Consider the following 23,089-nt stretch of genomic DNA (forward strand, 5'->3'; position numbering starts at 1 on the left):
GTTCACATTCATTATTTCCCATGCGCGCCTTAATTGGTGCTGATAACGTGTTAAGGGTGTGTGTGAGAGTGTGTGTGAAACATATCAGTGCTAATGGAGATCAGATCTAGGGGTCATGTCACTGTGTAATCACCTGAGGCAAACGTCACTGATTGGCTGCATGAATCTACAGTCTGGGTGAGAATGAAATCGGCCCCAGCCTCACTTCTCACGTCTTCTCTACCATTTTGTGTGTTTTTCGTATGTTGGTAGTGCTGCTGCACTCGGTTCCACAAAAAATTCAAGTGTGCTAAAAAGCAAAAAAAGGGTCATTTAAATAAACCTTTACCAAGTGCATGGAGAGCCAGCACTAAATAAATTATTAGATAATTATTATATTATTATTATTATTATTATTATTATTATTATTATTATTATTAGAAATAACTACAGGGTGTCCCAGAGGTCTCTGCAAAAATTTTAGTAAAATGGCTTTCAGAACTTTTCATACTTCTAGTATACAGTTGCAATCAAAATTATTCAAACCCCCATTGCAAATCAGACTTTCAGCAGTTTGCTGAAATAAGTATGATACATTATATATTAAGTGCACTGTATAAGTGCAGACCATTTGCAATGATCAAACAAAAGCAGTTGACAATGCAGTTCAACACAATAGTTCAACACAACAAATGCTTCAAGTGGTTTCCCCAAATTCAACTGAAAATTGAACTTATAATGACTTCTCCAGTTTCAAAATTATTCAACCCCTTCATGGCAAATATCTTTAGTACTTAGTAGAGCACGCTTTTACTGTTATGACCTGCTGCAAATGAGATGCATAGCCAGACACCAGCTTCTGCAGCGTCCCTGAGGAATCATAGCCCATTCCTCATGAGGAATGGCCTCCAGTTCAGTATTCTTGGGTTCATTGGCAACAGGTCAGTAACATGATTTGGTATAAAAAGAGTATCTTAGAGAGGTAGAGTCTTTCAGAAGTAAAGATGGGCAGAGGTTCACCAATCTGTGAAAAACTGTGTCGACAATTTGTGGAACAATTTCTGAATAATGTTCCTCAATGTCAAATTGCGGACTATGAATATCTCTTCATCTACAGTACGTAATATTATCAAAAGATTCTGAGATCTGGAGAAATCTGTACGTGCAAAGGACAAGGGTGAAAATCAATACTGCATGCCTGTGATCTTCAGGCCCTCAGGCGGCACTGCATTAAAAACGGGCATGATTCTGTAATGGAAATCACTGCTTGGGCTCAGAAACACCTCCAGAACTCATTGTCTGTGAACAGTGCCGTGCCATCCACAAATGCTGGGTAAAGCTCCATCATGCAAAGAAGAAGCCACACGTGAACATGATCCAGAAACGCTGCTGTCTTCTCTTGGCTAAAGCTCATTTAAAATGGACTGAGGCAAAGTGGAAAACTGTTCTGTGGTCAGATGAATTGAAATTTGAAATTCTTTTTGGAAACCATGGACGCATCAGAAATTTCTCACACTGACAACTTTTTCATCAACTTCATTGTCTTTGGTCACAGTGGCACTAAGTTGCACCACATTATGTGTTCTGAGATCAGACGTCTCATCTCCTACATTACATGACTAGTAATTTCTGTCTGCGGCAGAAAAATCATACAGTGTAAATGTCATCTAAGCTAGCCAGCTGTATACTAGGTTTGTTCTAACATTTTAACCAGCTAACCTTGATGATAGTTTGGTAAATATTTGTAAATAAAGTAAGATTTTACCCAATTTTCTAAACACACGTGTTGTTCTGAAAGTATTCCATATTTGGTCTCGGTGTTTAGAATGGAGCTGACTGCGAGAGTGAGTGTAAATAGTGTTCCATGATCTGTACGATACTTCTCTGTGGTTCTACATCATTTAGTATATCTAGTAGAGCTCATTGAATTATCAGTACATCACTCACGCTCCCCTGTGGTTGCTAGCCAACACAGCCATCTCTGAGCTCATTTATATAGAATTGGGGAGTTAGTGTCTCCTCACAGCGTGTTCAGCTGCATGTTCATGAATGATAGTCCTGAAAATTTGTGCTGGGGTTAGTATTAGTATATAATATAGCAGAAAATTTCTAGCATTTATTTGCTAGCTTATTTGACTCTAGTTTATTTATTGAATGTAATTACAGCTTTATCTTTCTATTTTTTATTTATTTATTTATTTATTTTTTTTAAGTTGGTGAAGCTGTGCATTGGGATGATCGACGCTGGAAAAGCGTACGTCTCGGCCAACAAGCAGTTTGTGAACGGCATCCGAGAATTAGCACAGCAGTCGGCTGAAGATGAGGTCATCGAGGTGAGGAGCATTAATTCTGGATTCTGATTGGTCAAAAGCTGTTGATTCCTCTTATACCACAGTAATTTGTCAACAGTTTTATTTATTGAAGAACGACACGTCATGCCTTTTATCCGTTTATAGTTACATTTAATGTTCCAGGAACATTAACAGTTAGTTCCTGTTCTCACTTATGTTATAGCAGCTATAAACAGTGGTTCCCTTACCTGAAGCTCTTTTTTTGTCTCTTGAAGTTAATAAGACAAAAAACGAAACAAAACAAAAAAAATCCCTCAGCTTGTCATGTTATAGAGAAACCAGAAAACGTAGACTCTTGTCATGATGATGTCGGAAAACTTACAGTTTTAGCTCTGACTGTTTCAAACGCTGAAGCTGGAGACTCCTTTCATAAATGTTTAAAAATAAATGCCTCTTTATAAAGAAAAACTTAAACAAATAAATAAATAATAAAACGTTGATATGGTTATGGGGAGCATCCGCCGTACACGTCCCTGTGAGTGAGCTGGTACTATAGAAACGATAACTTATTAGAGTGAGCGCAGTTAATCAATACCTTCTGACCAATCACAATCCAAAATTCAACAGCACTGGTGGTATAAGTGTTGTGAAACATCTGTTCTTAATGTTTTGTTTTGTTTTCGCAGTCGAGTCTGACTAAGTTTGCTGAGAGTTTGCAGGAGATGACCAACTATCACACAGTAAGAGAACCAGATCCAGGACGTGTAAGAATGTGTATGTGAATGTGTAGAGAGAGGTAGAGAGAGTGTTCTACTTCTGCCCTAGTGTGAGATATATATATATATATATATATATATATATATATATATATATATATATATATATATATATATATATATATATATATATATATATTTTTTTTTTTTTTTCTTGGCCTAGAAGTTAGAAAAGTGATGATAAGCAAAATAAACAGGAAAGTGTGCATGTGTGTGTCTGTCAGTGGAATGAGTCAGAGTTTAGACCTGCAGTAAAATCAGCTGACTCCTGTTAGAGTTCTCATTGCATGAAACCAAGCACATGATCTTTCTCCCTCACACACGCACACACGCTTTTACTTATTGGTTTTGGAAGTACCTTTCTTTAACCTTTCAGAACCTATGTAACCAAAAGAAAAAAAAAAATCGCTTATTTATTTTAAAATTAGTTTAAAAAAAGATTATCCTTAGTATTAAATTATTAAGTAGTTAGTTGATTTTATTTATTTATTGTGAGGGCAATTGACACTATCCCAGTCCTCGCTACAGAACCAGACGGGTAACCCTTAACCCACACAACACTGTACAACACCAAACAGCACACTTACCTAGCCTGAACAACACAGAGTTTCCAGAGTCTCCACTTCCTGGATTTTTGGTTTAAATCTGGCTAGGTGCGAGGGACTAGGCCAAGTCAAACTCCATCCTATGGACTTTTCGTTCTGCAGTGAGGGATACTTACATAAACTCAGGTTCCAGGTTTAAGCCTGTTTGCTTATATATTTGAATGAGAAATGAAGACTGACCCATCACTCTTTTGTTAACAGATTTTATTTGACCAGGCACAGCGATCAATCAAATCACAACTTCAGATGTTTGTGAAAGAGTAAGTACTGAAACTGTTCTTATTTGTACACTACACTAACAGTATTAATACCATCGATGACCTGATGTACTCACTTTTCGGTGCATATGTTTTTTCAGGGACCTGCGCAGGTTTAAGGAGTCGAAGAAGCAGTTTGATAAAGTGAGTGAGGAGAAGGAGGCGGCGCTGATCAAGAATGCTCAGGCACCCAGAAATAAACCACATGAGGTGGAGGAAGCTAACGGCATTCTCAGTGCAACACGCAAATGCTTCCGCCATATTGTCCTGGATTATGTCCTCCAGGTAAACACACACCTGCAGTGTGTCGGGATTCAGGACGAGCAGTTCAGTAGGGTTGTTATATGGATATGGTCGCGAAGCTTGCTAGGGTTAGGTGTGTTAGCATTACTAAGGCTTAGGGGTTTGTTAGATTGAGTATGCTGTTAGAGTAATAGGCTGCTTGCACCCAGGGCTGTGATGCATTTCCATTCTGAAATAGTGCCAGTCTCATCTCTCATGCTGCATTGTTTACGTTTGGTAGTACAGTGTGACAGCAATGTCTAACATTTTATATTTTTCAGTCTATAAAGTCATAGTGTTGGCCTAACAGTAGTTTGGGAGTTAATTTCGATTAATAGGTATTTTTTTACCTTCATAGTAGTTTATTTATGATGAAGCATACTGTCTGATGCCTTTACGTATATGATAAACGTCACTGATGTTCATTACTCCTGCAGAAACTGGGTGTAAAATAGCTCAGTATCATTGTAGTGCATGAGCCAGAAGCAGCTGAAAGTGCCTTTGTACAAATAGCCCATTATCATTAGCTTTAGTGGTTAGGCAGACCTGACGACCTTTACACATTTTGCTTATCAGCTCTGTCTTTTAACATCAGATATGCTGCTACGTGTTCTCACGCAATGATGCATCAAAGCGGTCTTATTTTGTCCCCTCAATTAAAAACAGCAGATGAGTTTACTCAGCTCCTGGTCGTCATGGTGAGGTTTTCTGTAAAACAGTTATAGAAGGAGTCTTCAGTATCAGTGCTTTGTAACAGTCAGAGGTAAAGCTGTAACTTTAAGTTTTATGATCTACCAAACAGAAGTTTATGGTTTCTCAGTAACATGACAAGCTGTGTCCCCCCCCCCCCCCCCTCTCCTTTTTTCCTCCCAAGAGCGGAAAAAAACAGGCTAGTGAGGGGACAACTGTTTATAGCTGCTATAACGTAAGAGGAATGTAACACTTGGGGATGTGCTGTTATAAGAAAATCAACTTTGGGGTAACTCAAAATTTTTATTTTCTTTCTGTATAGATTAATCTTCTGCAGTCCAAGAGACAATCAGAAATCCTCAAATCGGCAAGTATATTTACCTTTAATAATGGTTTTATTATTACTAATTGTAAATTCTCGTGCACAACCCGTTTCCATATTTCTTACACTTTCTCTCCTTTTTTATTTATTCGTTATTTAGATGCTGTCCTTCATGTATGCCCACCTGACCTTCTTCCACCAAGGTTATGACCTGTTCAGTGAACTTCACCCACTAATGAAGCACCTCGGGGGGCAGGTAGGGCAGAGCTTCTGCTCTTTCTCAAAATTTTCATCCAATTCCACTTAATTCCAACAAATTTTAGCTACAGTTCCAAGAAATACTAACAACCTGATTGGAAGAGATATGAGGACTTCCTGTCTCCTTCAGGCAGGATGTTGGATTTTCTGAGTGCACTGGAAGTCCTTCACTAGGCTCTAAACTCACTGAATACTGCATTATGCAGTGATCATGGTGTGAGTTTGGACAAACACACACACTCATGGACCGTTTCTCAATATTAAGGGAGAATTGTGGTCCTGGGAGGAATGTTCTTATGTCACAAGCAAGGAGATACACCTGTGTGAGTTTAGCTTTGGTGCTGAATAGAGATGGCACTACACCACTTTTTCTTTACTGGTACTGATACCAAAACCTCAAGTATCAGTCCAGCACCGCTACCCGTCTGATATTGTTTTCTTTAGAAATGACTAACCTTTTATAATTAAACACTTCACAATTAAACTCTTTCACACCCAAATCTTTTATAGTGTAAAGTTAATAAATGAAAAAAAAACAACAGTCCATTCTCTTTATTTGTAAACATTTCCAGTTCCAAACATAAATAACTTTTTCAACATTTGCTTACCATTTTATATTGAAGCAGGGAATAAAACGTCCTGGATTCTTGTGTAGATGGGGAAATTAAAAAAAAAGTTTAAAAGCATTTCTATACCTGAAAATGGGAAATTTCAGAAAATATTTCTTTTTAAGAACATTTGTATATGCATTGGATTATAAAAGCTAATGTATTTCACTTTTAATGTTTTCCATTTCATGGTACATTAAAAAAGATATTTAAAAACATAAAATTTCTGGAAAGTCGAATAAAATCTGGGTGGCAAAGTCTGGTCTGGAGCTTAAGTATCCAATAAAAAGGTTTCCCTGTGAATATACAGTTGAAAAAGTTAAAAGTTATAAAAGTTATAAAAGTTTACACACTCCTAGGCTAACTCAAACTCAGTTTTCCACAACATTTAATGTTACCACACTAGGCATGGGCATTTTGGACGATTTGTCTATTCGAGTACTCAGGAGAACTACATAGTTGTTTATTTTCATATACTGTATGTAAGACGGACATCTTTTACTTCTGCGGTTCATCTTGTTGTTTCACTGTCTCACTTGTTCAGTATTACAGGCTGTTATAATGTTTAATACAAAAAAAGTAAATAAATAAATAAATATAAAAAAAAAAACAGCATCATATCCACATTTTTCCTGAACACGTAAGTCTCATCTGGCTCACACTGGAAGCCTGTTTTACATTTCTGGTCTGTTTAAAGTTAGCGTGTGTTTCTAGCTGATAATGTGACGTTAATCTTGCTAAAATGGCTAAAAATGCATATGACTCCATAGTGCCAAGACTTTACAGTGTTGCGATAACCGTCTTTTGACAGTACCTCACCCATCAAAGTTTAATAACTGGGTAGATGGCATGAAGCTATGGCCCGAGGTTAGCTACACTGATATAATTAACTACTTCAGTTTCTCTAAAGGTGTTGATGGCGAAGAACTCTGAAATTAAAAAAGCAGCATATAATTACTTGCACTATAATAAAATAGGCCAGGTTTTGTACAGGAAACACGGCAACTTAATTTTTTTGAAAGCTGAGTTCGAGTTCAGTCAGAAATTTAGCAGTTTGGGAAACTAGCTTTCGCCGCTTGGTAACAGGTGGGTGTTCATATCCTAGATGCAGCTCTGGATCGAGGTGAACTTCGGAGGGTTTTTTGTCTACAAAATGATAAGAGCACACACACACCACCTTTGGGAGGAATTTTAACTACAATGCTGCAAGCCATGCTTGTTTCCTCTGACCAATATTTGGCATAGAATGCAAGGCACACGGCGCCAGACACGGACGATCTTTTTGGGTTTGCTGGTGCTCAGAACAAGTATTTTCCAGGAGTTTCTTAAGTCTGTTGTTGCTTTTGTGGCAGCCAATGACTCATTTTTATTCTTACTAACACTCCCAAAGTTTCTGTTTAAGTCATTCAGTCGCTCTCTTAAGCCAGTTTTAATAAAGGCTCCTATAGAGACCAGAACAGGAAAACAGTACAATGGAAGTCAAAATTCATCATGGCGGCGCTCATTGGTTTCTCGTGAATCGTGAATACTGTCATAATGTGAAGACTCGCTGGCCAAAAGCAATAAATTATTGCAGCGAAAGCACGCGTCTCTGCTTTTTCCACGGTCACTCTAATTATTGTCGTATGCACGCACTGCTGTTTGCGTGGCTGAGAGAAACATGTAAAAGGAAATTGGAAAATGGAGAAAAACTGTACGATCATCTTTTTAATGATCGATCGTTGATGCCTCTTCCGAGTACTCGTGCCTATCTTTATACCATACATTTCCTGTGTCAAGTCGTTTCTAATTAATAGCTAAGAGACAGATTTATTTCAGCTCTTATTCACTATATCAGACTTTCAATGGGTCAAAGGTTGGCATACATGCTGTTAGTATTTGGTGGCTTTGCCTTTTAATTGCTTAAATGTGAATCAAACTCTTGGTGTAGACTTCCACAAGCTTCTCACAGCACTCCTGACAGAACTGGTGTAAGTCAGTCAGGTTTGTGGGCCTCCTTGCTCAGACACACTTTCTCAGTTCATTCTACTTTGTCACTTTGTTGTCTTTAAGCCATTTTATTACAATTTTAGAGGTTTGCTTAGGATCATTGTCCTGCTGGAAGACCCAGTTGTGACCAATGTTTGTGTTATGTTCTGGCTGATTTCTTGAGGTTTTGCTTCAATATATCTAGATAATTCTCCTTGTTCATGTTGATATGTATTTTCTGAAGTTCACCAGTCACTTTTCCAGCAAAACACCCCCACAACATGATGCTACCACCTCCATGCTTCACAAGTGGGATGATGTTCTTCAGATTAAAAACCTCACCATTTTCCCTCCATTACATAGCAGATCATTACGGCCAAACAGTTTCATATTTATTTCATCTGACCAGAGAAAACTGCTCCAAAAATTCCGGTGATCACCTGCAAAGTTCAGTCTGGCTTTTTATTTATTTATTTATTTATTTATTTATTAAATATATGTTGGAGTAGGGGCTTCATCCTTGTGCAGCAGCATTTCAGCCCATGGGAATGTAGGAATCTGTTAATAGTGATGTACACATTTGGTACCTGATGCCTCCTGCACTGGGTCCTTTGTTGGGGTTCAGGTGAAGTTAATTCCCACGGTATGATGGTGCAAAAAGACACTGGCTCTTAGATTTGGGAAATTTGCAGTATTATCGAGAATCACCGATAGATTCCAACAATTGTGATGGCTATCAAGGAAAATGTGGTTTCAGTGGCTTTAGGAAATAAAATCTGTTGTATCTCCCCCTCAAAGGCACGGGTGATGATCTAGTCAGTTGGCCATAGTTAGGGGGCATGCTGCACATGATCTCGCAAGCCTACTGGCCTTAACATGGGCCCTTTTACAGCCACAGGTACACTCCCAATTAATTCCTAATTATGGAGTCCTAATTAATCCTAACTGGCCAATCAGGACTTGTAGTTCTGTGTGATTTGTCAGTGCATATTGTAAAAATTTGGGGGAGTGAAGGATGAGGACGGTTTGTCCATCAGTGGTTTTAGTTTTATTTTTGCTTTAGCTCAGTGGTGATGGTGCACCTGACACTGGAAAGAGGAAGTGGAGGCTGAAGGAATGACTGGTTATTCCCAGTCTGGGTATTCCCAGAGAGTGTGTGAGTGTGTGACTTAAAGGTTCGTGTTAGCTGAAGCTGTAGTGGAGTCCGAGTGTGAAGGTGTAAACATCAGACCTGGAGTGTTAACTGAGAGTTTAATAGGAGTTGAGCTGTGTGTGTGTGCGTGAGAGAGAGAGAAAGAGAGAGCACGAGAGAGTACCATCATGAAGGTGAAGAACATACAAGGGCTGTGTAGACTGCCATGGAGAAGCTGTCCACAGGTGTGGGTGTGTGTGTAGTGGTGTGTGTGTGTGTAGGGGTGTGTAGGTGTTTGTGTGTGTATATGCGCTAGTGCTGTAACTAATAATTATTTTCATAATCAATTTTAATAGGCTGATGATTTTCTTTTCCCTAGATTAATTTTATGAAAAAAAACTAATGCTCTAATGAGTGCTAATATATCTATCTGTATATCTATCTATCTATCTATGGACAAACAGTTATATGAAATATATACATATATTAGTTTATATTATATTTATTATTTATAGTATTCATGTATAATTTTTTATGGATGCTCAAAAAATGCACTGATAATTAAAAAAACAAAAAAAAAAAACTCACTTTCACTGCACCTTCACTGGTTTCTGTTACTCACTGCCTTTTAGATATATTGCTTTATTTTTGTTTACACTGATCATACCATTTTCATTTAACATTACAGATCTTACTCATGCTCCCACTGTTTATCACCACGTCTACATTGTGGACCAACGCGGCCTCGTTACAAACATTAAACTGAAGAAATTCAATTTCGTTGACTCTAGGTCTTCTGCTAAAGCTAGTGGCGTCTCATTACTTGCGTTTGATGTCATGTGCCAACGTCTGGGAAGCGGCTGGTTAGTAAACAAAAGCTAGTGTTCCATTTGAGATGATACTACACTTCTAAAATTCATACACTGGATGGTAGAGTATAGTGTAAGTTTATAGTATGTCATTTGGGACACAGCTTTGGTCTGTACTCTCCGATGCATGATTTCGGAACAGAAGTAACAGTGAGTAAATGTACTCCATGCCGTACGCAGACCAACATAATGAGATTTGCTTAACAGTTTTCATTATCGATTATTATCGATTTTATCGGTTAGTTGCTCTAGTATTCCAGGGCTGTTTCCTTTCACTGAACGATCACATACAGATTGTGTTGTGTGTGTTTGTGTGTCTAATGGTTGTGTATTTCTATATTTTATTATACTTTTTTATATTATACTTTATGCCCAAATGGGGGCTTCTTTATGCCCATGTGGAAGACTGTCCTTTGTGTGTGAGTGAGGGCCTCTCCATGCCCAAGTAGGAGCCTTTCTGTGCCCAAGCTGGGACCCTCTCCATGCCTAAGCTGGAGCTTCTTTATGTCCATGCTGGGGCCTAGCCTTGCCCAAGTAGGGGCTTTTTATGCCCATGCGGCGGACTGTCCTTTGTGTCTGAGTGAGGGCCTCTCAGTGCCTGGGCTTGGACCTCTTTATGGCCCTGCTGGGGATTCGCCTTGCCCAGGAGTTCTTTATTTCCAAATGATACCCCGAACATGCTCAATGCTTCTCCTGCATAAGCAGATACTTTACCTTGCCAAAGCAGAAAAGAATTATGCTTATGCTTAAATATTGCAAAAAAGGCTAAAATATTAACATTGTTTCTGGAATTTGGTTTACCCTGATTTATGTCTCATTAACCTGTTGTATGTAGAACAGAAAAGGGGGGAAAAAGAAAGTGGAAATTGGACTGAACAGTTTGAACTTGACCCTAAGTAGGCTTCCAATGAAAGCTATCTCATAGCTGGCTATTCTATTTCTCTCTCTCTCTCACACACACACACACACACACACTTACACTTTTAACCCTGTGTTTTTTTTTTGTTTGCTTTTTTAGTTGGAGCAGTTAATGATTGATGCAGCAAAGGATAAGAGGGTCATGGAGACAAAACACTCCACTATTCAGCAAAAGGTAAAACTAAACATTCACCACTCCTCTCTCTTTCTCTCGCTCTGACTCTGTCTCTCTCTGACCATCTCTCTAGTACAGCAACAATCATCACATCAACCAAAATAACAATAACTACCAGTGTGTGTGTGTGTGTGTGTGTGTGTAGAGGGGTGTGTGTGTGTAGGTGTAGGGGTGTGTGTGTGTCTGGGTAGATGTGAGTGAGTATGAGTATTGATTGGTTGAATTTTGATCATCTTTAATCTTGTAGCTTAATAATTGCATTTTTTTTTTTTTTAATTAATGTGGTTCCACAAATTATTAAACTTATTTCAAAACTTTGACAAGTTTTACTTTCCTTTTCACTGGAAGTCAGGTGTGGTACTATCTTCCTGAAAGTGAAACCACATGCTAATAAAAGGTCACTACCATTCTTTAGAAGTCTAAATCACAGGATGTACTGTTACAGGAAGATAATCCTCAGGAGAAAGTGTGTTGTGATGCAGCTGCATGCAAACAAAGTGTTTTATTCCACTTCTACCACAGAAAATTACCAACAATTACATTGTTTAATTTATTAAAGAATGACATCAAATATTTTATCTGTGTATTTTTTTTAATCCATTTATTTTGATTTTGTGGAAGATTGGTGAAACAAGTTACTTCCTGTTCTCACTTACCTTATAGCAGCTGTAAACAGTCGTTCCCTCACCAGCCTCTCTTTTCTCTCTCTTGAAGTTAATAAGTAATAATGAATGAAATGTTTCTATAGAAGCAGTGACACATTAGAACAAGCACATTAATATAAACCTGTGATTTGCAGCTGTACTGCTGTCAGAGCTGCTGTTCTAGAAAATGAATCCACTTCTGACCAATCAGAATCCACAATTCAACAGCAGGAAGGTATAAGGTTAACTTAAAAATGGTGAGTGTTTTGAATTGAACAACTGCACTTGGATGTCTGTTCTGTACAGATGTGTATATTACTGCAGTGTAAAATAAACACCTTTAATGGTGTATATGAATGGGGACAGTGCTGGATGGATGGAGGGATGGATGGAGGTGTAAGCAGATCTGTGAGGAGTGTGTGCTGCAGTCATGCTCATGGTTTATTCAGCTGCAGCAGAAACAGTGCAGTTCCTTTATACACCGATATAAGAACCATCAATGTCTCCATTGGTCTTTGGCAACTGAGAAAATTCCATGCAGCCACCAGAATTTGGTTTTCCTTTTTGCTTGGGTTGTTGGAATAATCACAGTGTTGAACATTGAGACGTGTGTGGGAGGTTTCTAGCCTGTTGTGAGGACCAAATGTCTGCTAAATCATAAGATTGTCCCTGAGTGCAAGTGGTAAAATCCCTCCCTGCTTCTTATTAGTGTGCTATTTACATTTTTTTCCCCACCTCTCACTGGATTCTATTTTACACAGTTTTTCACAATTTAACAACACTGCGCTAATGAGCGCTGCTCTCATTGGCCGCTTCAATGGGGGTGGACAGAGATTTTGTAGCTTTGCAATATTTATGAAAGCAAAATGAAACGATGACCACCACTGACGTGCAGCTTTATCAGTGTATTAAGGTAAAAACGTACATTGATTACACACATGGATTTAATCCAAATCCGAAAGCTTAATATTTTCTAATGAGCTTTTCATTCCCTCCCACTGTGTGTACATTCGAGCATAATGTAGGCTTGTATATATTACATTGCCATGAATATTTCTTGTAGATTATATTATATTACCACACCTGCCAACCATTGCACATTTTTATGGCTGCTCTGCAGAAACATTAGAGTATGCTAATGTTATAGGGTAAAGGGTTAATATTTGGGTGCACTACATTGTGGATATTGTAGATTGGGGTGGGGGTTGAGGCTGTGAGTGTGTGTGATGTACAGATTGGGAGGGGCTGACCTGCTGTGTAGTGAGAGGAAGCGGTTGACCTGCTGTAAGATGAGAGGGAGGGGCTGACTATGCAGCAGGTCAGCCCCTCCCAGTCACTATACCGCAGGTCAGCCCCTCCCTGTCCCTATACAGCAGGTCAGCCCCTCCTAGTCCCTATTCAGCAGGTCAGCCCCTCCCAGTCCCTATGCAGCAGGTCAGCCCCTCCCAGTCACTATGCAGCAGGTCAGCCCCTCCCAGTCACTATACCGCAGGTCAGCCCCTCCTAGTCCCTATTCAGCAGGTCAGCCCCTCCCAGTCCCTATGCAGCAGGTCAGCCCCTCCCAGTCACTATACCGCAGGTCAGCCCCTCCCAGTCACTATACCGCAGGTCAGCCCCTCCCAGTCACTATACCGCAGGTCAGCCCCTCCCAGTCACTATACCGCAGGTCAGCCCCTCCCAGTCACTATACCGCAGGTCAGCCCCTCCCAGTCACTATACCGCAGGTCAGCCCCTCCCAGTCACTATACCGCAGGTCAGCCCCTCCCAGTCACTATACCGCAGGTCAGCCCCTCCCAGTCACTATACCGCAGGTCAGCCCCTCCCAGTCACTATGCAGCAGGTCAGCCCCTCCCAGTCCCTATGCAGCAGGTCAGCCCCTCCCAGTCACTATACAGCATGTCAGCCCCTCCCAGTGTAAAGTGATGGGAGGGGCTGACTTGCTGTATAGTGACCAGGCTCGCTCACTGCTATATATTGGTTAGGCGAGAGGGATAGAGGGAGACAGAGAGAAATGTAGAGGGGGGAGAGAAAGAGGGCTAGAAAGACAGAACGATGAAGAAAGAGAGGGAACGGTGAATGAAAAGAGAGAGGGATATAGTAATAGAGGGACAGGGAGAAAGAGAGGGAATAGAGGAATAGGGAGCGAGAGATAGAATAGGGGATTAGGTAAGAGGGGAGAAAGAAAGGGGGAATAGATAGATAGGGGAGAGAGGGAGGGAGAAAGCATGAGGGAGAGAGGGAGGGGTAGAAGAGAAATGTGCATGCATCAGCTAATGCTTCTCTTCTCTTTTCTCTCTGCACTTTATCCAAGGCGGCTCAGCAGGTGAGTCTGTCTCTCCTTTTCCTCATTCTGTTTTTTCTTGACTCCATGTTAAAGCCTCCAGACTCTCTGTGATTCTCTGCATTATGACATTTGCAAGGTCAACACACACACACACACACACACACACACACACACACACACACACACACACACACACACACACACACACAGCATAAAAGTTTAATGCAGCAGAGCTCTTCCTGGTTATTCTAGCCTGCTTGCTAGTGCAGTGCAGATGCTCACACTCACAGACAGGATGATGGTCACTATAATGCTTGGACGTTGTGTGCAGCGTCACTGCTGACACACACACGCACACACACTTGCTTATCTATCAGATATGAAGATCTTCAGTCGCTTTAACTACGTGTGGTATCTGGTGAGTGTAAAAATGTCTAAGGAACTTATTGTTTTGTTTTTGTTTTAAGCAGCATATGATTAAACAACATGAACATCACTTTAACGCAGGAATGTTGGTAACGAGGGACTGTTATTTATTCTACATTCAGACTTGTATGGTTGTGTGTTATGTAAGGAATAACAATCTACAGGCCACGCAGTTATACGGAAAAAAAAAAAATCCAAGGTGGATTAATTCTGTATAACCTCTCAGTCTGGATTGTTATTCTGCTAGTACCAGTGATTCGCCAATGATCAATTTATTAATGAGCGACACGTCACACATTTGAATGGTTCATAGTTCGATTTAATGTTGTGGAACGTCCAAGTGACAAGTTGGTTCCTGTGCTCAGTTACATTATAGCAGTGGTACACAATCGTTCCCTCACCAGTCTGTCCTTCCATACTTCCATACTCATTCCATAAATGTTACATAAAAGTCTCCTAACAAACATCAATGATGTGTTTTTCTTTGTTAAACAGTTTTTTGTAATGACTTATTAATATTCTTAGATACCAAATTACCATCATAATACCATAATAGAACAAGCTCATTAATATAAACCTATTGTTCAAGTTACACCCGAAACTACTGTCCGTGCTGTTATACAGAAATAATGCACACCTTTTGACCAATAAGATTCTATATTTAAAGCTCACTGTTTTTTTATTTATTTATTTTTTAACTTTGTGTTATTTATGACTTTACACACTTGTAGCGTCCTTCGAAATGCTTCAGCATGCGTAATGCAGATACATCTGTGAACATTGAGCAAAAACGAAACTTTCTCAAAGTTCAAAGCTCTGCTGTTTCACTGTTTTAGCGGTTGTGTATGAGCGCTCCAGTCCTGCAAAATTTCATATTAGTTTTTATGACTAGTTGAAGACACATGCTAGAACATGAGGAAGGAAAAAGAATGTTTTGTTCCACATTTTTAAACCGAAACATGACCCAGGTTTATGAGACACCATTAAATATATTGAGGGTCAAGGATTGCGAGTTTCGCACACTAGTGGGATCTGTAATGCTTGACTTGAATTGTTTTGGGCATGCCTCATTTGTAATGACCAGTCATGGGCTTTCTTTGTGTAGCGTCTTTGTTGAAGTTTCCAATCACAAGGTGAGCGAAGCCTCCACACGACATCTATTTGTTCCACAATTATACAATATTTTTCATGAAAGAGAGCCATACATCATTATCACATGAAGCACATTAATATTTTTGAATGCCTCACCGGATGTTAATTATTGATTCTTACAAGGCAGAAAATCAGTATCAGGCGCTCATCATTGCTGTATGCATCAGATTTTTTTTTAATAGACTTGTTTCTGATTGTTTTACAGTGAACCTCCATCAACATTCTTTATAGTTTGAGTCATTACATATTTCAGAGTTAGCATATCACAGCTGTGTTTTTCCTTGCAGTGAAGACGTCCGCATTGAAATGCGGTTTGCTTATGTTTGCGTTACATGACAACAGTATATATTATTAGATGCTGGAGTAGCACACCTAGTAATTAAGAGATTAGAATGAAGGCTATTGTAAATGTTATGCAATGTGTGTCTTTGTTGTAGACGTCCTCGTTAGTTAGATGGGGGAAAAAAAAGCAACGCAGTCCTAAGTGCTGACGTCAGACGCTTGATGTGCACATAGATGTTGTTAATTTAGCTCACAGTCTTCACTCTGTAGTTCCTCTTCCTCTCTCTGCATCATGTCTGGCTCAGTCCTCCACACTGTGACTCGTGAATCACAGCATGTCAGTTTAAAATCGTTTCCGCTGCGTTTGTAGCACTGAAGCATCGTGTGAATGCGTAAAGTGTGTCTAGGATTTTTTTTTTTCCAGATATCACCCTCAGGGGTCTAATAGCTAATTTAAAATGAACAGGTTGGGGTGTGAAGATTTAGTCTTTAGTTTTGTTGGCATCTCTCCACTGGCTTCAGCAACACATGTCTTCTAGACCTTTAAGGTCATGACAGAGTTTCCATTTAATTATTCCTAAGTCTTGTTTAATATCAAAAGGAGATATTCTGGAATAGTCTCTGGAATGGGTTGCCTTTTCCTATTTATAGCCTGTACTATGCTTGATGCTTTAAAATCTTATTTGAAGCCTTATGTGTAATAAGGCTTAATAATAATAATAATAATAATAATAATAATAATAATAATATGTACTAGGGCTGGGAAGTATGGAAAAATCATATGATATTTCAACACAGTTCTGTGACGCTCAATATGTGTCATGATACATAGGTTTCCAAGCAGACTGTCAGCAGTACAGTAGTGTTCATTTAGCTTTTAACTTGAGATTCAGACAGTATTTGTAATTGTTTTTTTTTTTGTTTGTTTGTTTTTACAAAATAAAAATGTACAACTCCAATTCCAAAAAAGTTGGGACACTGTGTAAAATGTAAATGAAAATACCACAAGGATTTGCAAATCTCATAAACCCATGTTATTCACAATAGAACATGAACATATCAGATGTTTAAACTGAGGAAATGTACCATTTTAAGAAAAAATAAGGTAATTTTGAATTTTATGGCCGCAACACATCTCAAAAAAGTTGGGACGGTGACAACAAAAGGCTGTAAAAGTGTTACAAAAAGAAACATCAAATTCAAAATGACCATTTTTTTTCTTAAAATGTCACATTTCCTGATACCAGGGGCATTACCTAGATTGTTAATCATGCAGGATTTTTTAAAATGTACTTCTAAATAAACTGTTTCCATGCATTTTCTGTTCTTGCATGTGAGGGCTAATTGCTTAAAAAATGTGAACGCTGGACAAAAATTTGGATTTACCATAAAAGTTGACTCGTGTGGTATCACTGTTTGCACGACTACCAGAATGCTAAAATATAAACATTTTGGCTAACAGGAGACTCGGCTAGTTTAGTGTCTCTGGCCAAAGGGAGGCACAAGTAAGCTATCACTGTATGGGTTTAGCTGCTACAGTGCCATGCAGAGTACTTTAGTTGTCCTTATGCTCTGCTCATATCATGTTCACGCAACTTGGAATTTGTAGAGACATTTACACACCTTGTTTTCCTGCTCAGCATGAGAGGATGTTTTTCCCTTTTATTGGGGAAAAAAATCAGCGTATATCCATTTTTTTTGGCATGAATGCCCAGACCAGGTTACGCCCCTGCCTCAGACTTCACTAGAACATGGTAAAATGTTTGGCTTTGACACAAGTGTGTTTTTAGGTTGTGATTAGGACAGAGTCATTTATTAAAATAAAATGTTATTTACGAATGAAGTTCTTTTAACTATTGTTCTTTATTCCTTTAATTCTCTTTTTTGGACAATAAACCCCCACGTGTCTGCAACCATTGCATTTTGACACTAGTCTGTATGTCCTTGTCAGGTCTGTACTCAAAAGGTTAAAGGGATAGTTCACCTAAAAATGAAAATTCTGTTATCATTTACACTTTCCCTTATGTCATACCATTTTTCCACTCTATTCCAGAGAGTGGAAAAATGTTTTCTCTATTACAGCTCTAGTCTATAAAACAGCAGAAGATGATGATGATCATGAGCTTTAAATGTGCATCAGAAAAACTATATGCCAAGTGGCCATACTAGAGCTTTGTGTCATATGGACTGCTTTTATAGTATAGCTGTGTAGACATTCTTCAATACACACTGTCCTTACTGTTCGTTTTTTGGTTTTGGATTAATTTTAGTTAAAATATGCTGTGGTAGATGACATGGATTTTTCTTCTTAATTTATTCTTATTTAAGGACATGGAAAAGAAATTGAAATTTATTGGTAAAATGTGTATGAACCCTGACTGTACAAATCCCTGTGAATGAGTTGCTACTATAGAAATTATCATGTATATAAGTATATTAAAATAGTATATTAGAAAAATATTAGAATGAGCTTGTATGTCAGATTATAGAACGAGCTTATATTCTTATGTCAGTGAGTTTATGTCTCTGTAGATAAAGTGATTGTTAATATATCATGCTAATACTGAGGATATACAGTGCCCGCCACTAATATTGGCACCCTTGGTAAATATGAACAAAGAAGCCTGTGAATAATTATCTTTATTGTTTAACCTTTTGATACTTTTGTTCAAAAAAAAATTCACAAAAATACTCTGCTCTCATGGATATCAAACAGAACACATGTTTATCAAAAAATATATTTGTGAAAAATAGGTGTGCAACAATTATTGGCACCCTTTTAGTCAATACTTTGTGCTACCTCCCGTTGTCAAGATATCAGCTCTGAGTCTTCTCCTATAATGCCTGATGAGGTTGGAGAATACATGGCAAGGGATCTGAAACCATTCCTCCATACAGAATCTCTCCAGATCCTTCAAATTTTGATGTCCGTGCTGGTGGACTCTCCTCTTCAGTTCACCCCACCGGTTTTCTATCGGTTTCAAGTCAGGGGACTGGGATGTCCATGGCAGGACCTTGATTTTGTGGTCAGTAAACCATTTTTGTGTTGATTTTGATGTATGTTTTGGATCATTGTCCTGCTGGAAGATCCAACCACAGCCCATTTTAAGCTTTCTGCCAAAGGCAGTCAGGTTTTTTTTTACCGTCTGTTGATATTTTGAGTTCATGATGCCGTTTATCCTAACAAAATGTCCAGGTCCTCTGGCAGAAAAACAGGAAGTCATGGTTGAACAATTACCTGTTCCTTGTCACCCAGGTGTACTAAATTATTATTATTATTTTTTTAAATGTCAATGGGAATATACTTCAAATATATTTTTCTCATATGAGTTCATGGGGTGCCAATAATTCTTGTACACCTATATTTAAAAAAGATATTTTTGATAAACCTGTGTTGTGTTTGCAATTGTTTGATATCCATGAGAGCAGAGTATTTTTGTGAATATTTTTTTTTTAACAAAAGTTCAAAAGGTTTTTTTCATAGCCTTCTTTGCTCACATTTACTAAGAGTGCCAATATTAGTGGCGGTAACTGTAGGCTAGCATTCTATCACCTCAAAAATACTTGGTCATGGTGGAAACACTTCTTCAGGCTTCTACTGTTACAGAGATCGACCATACTGCCTTTGCTCTGTAATAAACATACCTTTTTTTCTGGGCTCATCAGTTTAATAACATGTCCTGATAGTGGACTCACTTTTGGACTGGACTGTAATATCCTCTGAAGATAATTTGAGTAGACCTAAGCTCTTCTCCTCACCGCTTTCCTCTGTAACATAATCACCGACATGAGATCCGCTTCCTTTATTTCTTTTTCCTTCTCCACAGGAGTTCATTTACAGTACGCTGCAAGTTCTACTGTACAGCTTCTACAAACTGAAAGGTTCCAGTGACTTATTGCTTATCTAAGATTGTGGATATGTAGGTTTTTGTTTGACATGAGCAGAATTATTGATGACGCTATTTTCATTTAGACTGACACGTTCTTTCCTCATTTGGATGTTATGTAACAAATGGTTTCTAGTTTGTTTTCTTCCTCTTAAACATATCATTTACAAACATCATTTTGTCTTCACTTTTCCACAGATTATGAACAATTTATAGACAAGTTTTATAGAGTGCCAACCCCCGGTGTGTGTTTTCTCAGGATTATTCGAATGACGACACCAAGCTGGAGTACAATGTGGACGCCGAGAACGGGATCATTATGGAGGGTTATCTGTTCAAGAGGGCTAGTAATGCCTTCAAAACATGGAACAGGTTGGTGTTAACACACTAGCCCTGGAGTTAACACACTAGCCCTTTTGAGATCAGATTAATTTATCATGGGGATGTCTGTATTTTTATATATATATAAATTTTATCATCTCAATGATAAAATTGTAAGGGGAAGCGAGTCACTGATATGTATCAGTAGCAGCAGTCAAACATAATTTTTTCCAATGCGAGGTGATGTCTGCAAAGATAGTCATGGACATGTGTATCTGAGAGGACTAAAGTTGTCAGGCAAAAACCGAGTTTGAATTTTATGTAAAAGTTAGAAATTATATAATAAAATAGAAATTACCCCAGGACCCCATGTAAATTTAAGAAATTTCCGGATAAGGCTAATGATTAGCAGTAACGTTGAGTTTTTCCATAGAAGTACTACATGGTAGATTATTTGTTAGATCTCTGTGTGTTTGTTGTTCTTTCCAGGCGCTGGTTCTCAATTCAGAACAATCAGTTAGTCTACCAGAAGAAGTTTAAGGTTTGTCACATGACTTTTCCTGTCCCATCAGGCTTTAGATACGTGTGTTGATTTATTGTAAAGTGCAATAACCAGTGCAGTAACCAATAAATTATCCAGTTAGAAGGTTATTTCTTTCTAAGTATTAAATATATGGTTGTCAGTGTGTGAGTGTAAGTTGTTTGTTTTTGACACAGGATAACCCCACTGTGGTGGTGGAAGATCTCAGGTTGTGTACAGTTAAACACTGTGAGGACATCGAACGCCGTTTCTGCTTTGAGGTGGTTTCACCCACAAAGTGAGTCCAGCTCAGCAATAATCACACATACACAAATGTTCAAGTAGGGCTGGGCAATATGACGATATAATAATGATTATTTAATAAACTTAATGCAATATACTTTTCCAGAATATTTTGGACACCACTGTATGTTGTTGTTTTTTCTTTTCTTTTCTTTTTTTTCTAATGATACAAAAATATATAATAAATAAAATGCTACCTTTTTATTTATTAATTATTTAATCATTCTAAAATGTGTTTTGTAGATAGCAAATAGATTTTGTACGTTTTTACAGATTTGTAAAAATGTCCCTTTTCATTGTTAAATATAATATTTTTAGATATTAAATGCCAAAATTAAACTAAACATTAAATAAAATGGTTTTTAATTTAAAATTTTTAGAGTTTTCCCCCTCCCATTTAGTGTTAAATTTGTTACTTTTTTGTCAATTTTCTAGATATGTAGATATTAAATAGAATGTTAGTTCTTAGAGAATTAAATTTTTCTCCTTTTTGGGGTAATTTGTTTATTTATTTTTTTATATTAAATAAAAATATATTCAGTTTAACAGTTTCAGTTGTTTAAATGGATTACCTATTTTTCATGTTTTTAAATACATGAATAAGGTTTTTCTGGTGTTTTGTTAACCTTTATAACATGATATGATCTCTACCATACGAAATATATCACCCAGCTCTAATGTAAAGATGTGAAGCATGTTTTCATTGTAAGTATGTGCGTGTCTGTGTGTACAGGAGCTGTATGATGCAGGCCGATTCTGAAAAGCTGAAACAGGCGTGGATCAGAGCCATGCAGAACAGCATCGCTACGGCCTTCAGAGACAGATCAGATGACTCAGAGGTGACTTTATTACAGATTAATCCAGTTTGCATGATTAGATCATTTAAATTCTTAACAAAGAGTTGGAAATTTGAAGACAGCTAGAGCGTGAAAGGAAGGAAAAACTGGGAAAACGCAGCAGTGCTGCGGGTGAATCTGTAACAAAATGCACGTTCATGAAGACCATGTGTTAAAGAAATAGTGTTGCACATTTTTTCTATCATAACCAAAACAGGAAAGACTTTATTAAAAAAACAAAACAAAAAAAAAAACTTAATCCTTTGGCTTTCATTCAATATCTTCAACATAGGGCTGGGTGATATGATATAGATATCGTGATATGTCACTTTTGTGATATTGCAGGTATTGTGATATCTTTTTCTAACATTTATTTTTAAATAAAGTGAGTAACTCTAATTAGAAGCAGCTGAACCTGTATTATTAGAATTTTACAAGAAAATTATTCGAATTTATTATTAGTCAACTTTTTTTTTTAAATAGTTCTTTTTTTTTGCTGGTCATTTTGTACATCGTATATGTACATTTTAAAATGTTATTTCTGATAAAATTAACTAATTTCCTATGTGTCAAAAGAACAAAACAAAACACAAAGTTGTGATTACAGTACAATGTGTTTGACAGAAGTTGGACAGGAAGTCGTCGCCGTCCACAGCAAGTTTGGAGTCAGACCCCAGAGAGAAGACTCTGAAAGGAGAAGGAGCCTTACAAAAGGTCATGTCCATCGCAGGAAACAGCACATGCTGTGATTGTGGCCAGCCAGAGCCCAAATGGGCCAGCATTAACCTGGGAATCACGCTGTGTATCCAGTGTTCTGGAATCCACAGGTATACAAACTTCAAAACACACACACAATTCATCAGGATACAGACCTGTCTGTGTGTCTGTCAGTCAAGTACTCATTACATGATGGTGCAGTTATAGTAAAGTTGTGTACAGAAATTTTTACCTTAAACAGTAGTGTCAAAAAAACACAGAAGTTATGTCTAATGTGTTAGCAAATTATTGTCTCCAGAACCAAGCAGTTGCCCCCTCTGTCTGGATTTTTATCATCTCCATTTTAATCTCTTGTTCCCCATTAGATTTGCAACACAAAAAAAACCCCACAAAACATCATAAACACAGTTTCACCATCTCTTGAGTTTGATTAGAATATTTAAATAAAATGAAACACAAGTAATTGCTAAGTAAAGAATCACCCACTCTGTGTCATGCTTATATAGTACAATACTGAATGACTGGGTGGTTTGTCAAGCAGAGTTACACTATCAAAAGCATAAACTCCTCTTTCATGAAGATATTGT

At 38.0% G+C, this 23,089-nt stretch overlaps 1 protein-coding gene across 5 annotated transcripts in view; it reads left to right on the forward strand.

The window, feature by feature from the left end:
- LOC108271227 (arf-GAP with coiled-coil, ANK repeat and PH domain-containing protein 2) overlaps positions 1-23,089 on the forward strand; it is a 47,958-nt gene that overhangs the window by 14,254 nt on the left and 10,615 nt on the right. For 4 of the 5 annotated variants that reach the window (XM_053683125.1, XM_017478636.3, XM_017478638.3 and 1 more), the window contains exons 3-14: positions 2,193-2,312; positions 2,957-3,010; positions 3,853-3,911; positions 4,010-4,193; positions 5,203-5,247; positions 5,363-5,458; positions 11,056-11,130; positions 20,065-20,177; positions 20,616-20,667; positions 20,844-20,944; positions 21,683-21,788; positions 22,410-22,612. In XM_053683125.1, the coding sequence (XP_053539100.1) occupies positions 2,193-2,312; positions 2,957-3,010; positions 3,853-3,911; positions 4,010-4,193; positions 5,203-5,247; positions 5,363-5,458; positions 11,056-11,130; positions 20,065-20,177; positions 20,616-20,667; positions 20,844-20,944; positions 21,683-21,788; positions 22,410-22,612 (1,208 nt within the window). The remainder of the gene's footprint in view (positions 1-2,192; positions 2,313-2,956; positions 3,011-3,852; positions 3,912-4,009; positions 4,194-5,202; positions 5,248-5,362; positions 5,459-11,055; positions 11,131-20,064; positions 20,178-20,615; positions 20,668-20,843; positions 20,945-21,682; positions 21,789-22,409; positions 22,613-23,089) is intronic. The other variant, XM_053683122.1, reaches the window with a different exon arrangement.

The sequence above is a fragment of the Ictalurus punctatus genome, chromosome 10 (genome assembly GCF_001660625.3).
Source record: "Ictalurus punctatus breed USDA103 chromosome 10, Coco_2.0, whole genome shotgun sequence".
Classification (NCBI taxonomy): domain Eukaryota; kingdom Metazoa; phylum Chordata; class Actinopteri; order Siluriformes; family Ictaluridae; genus Ictalurus; species Ictalurus punctatus.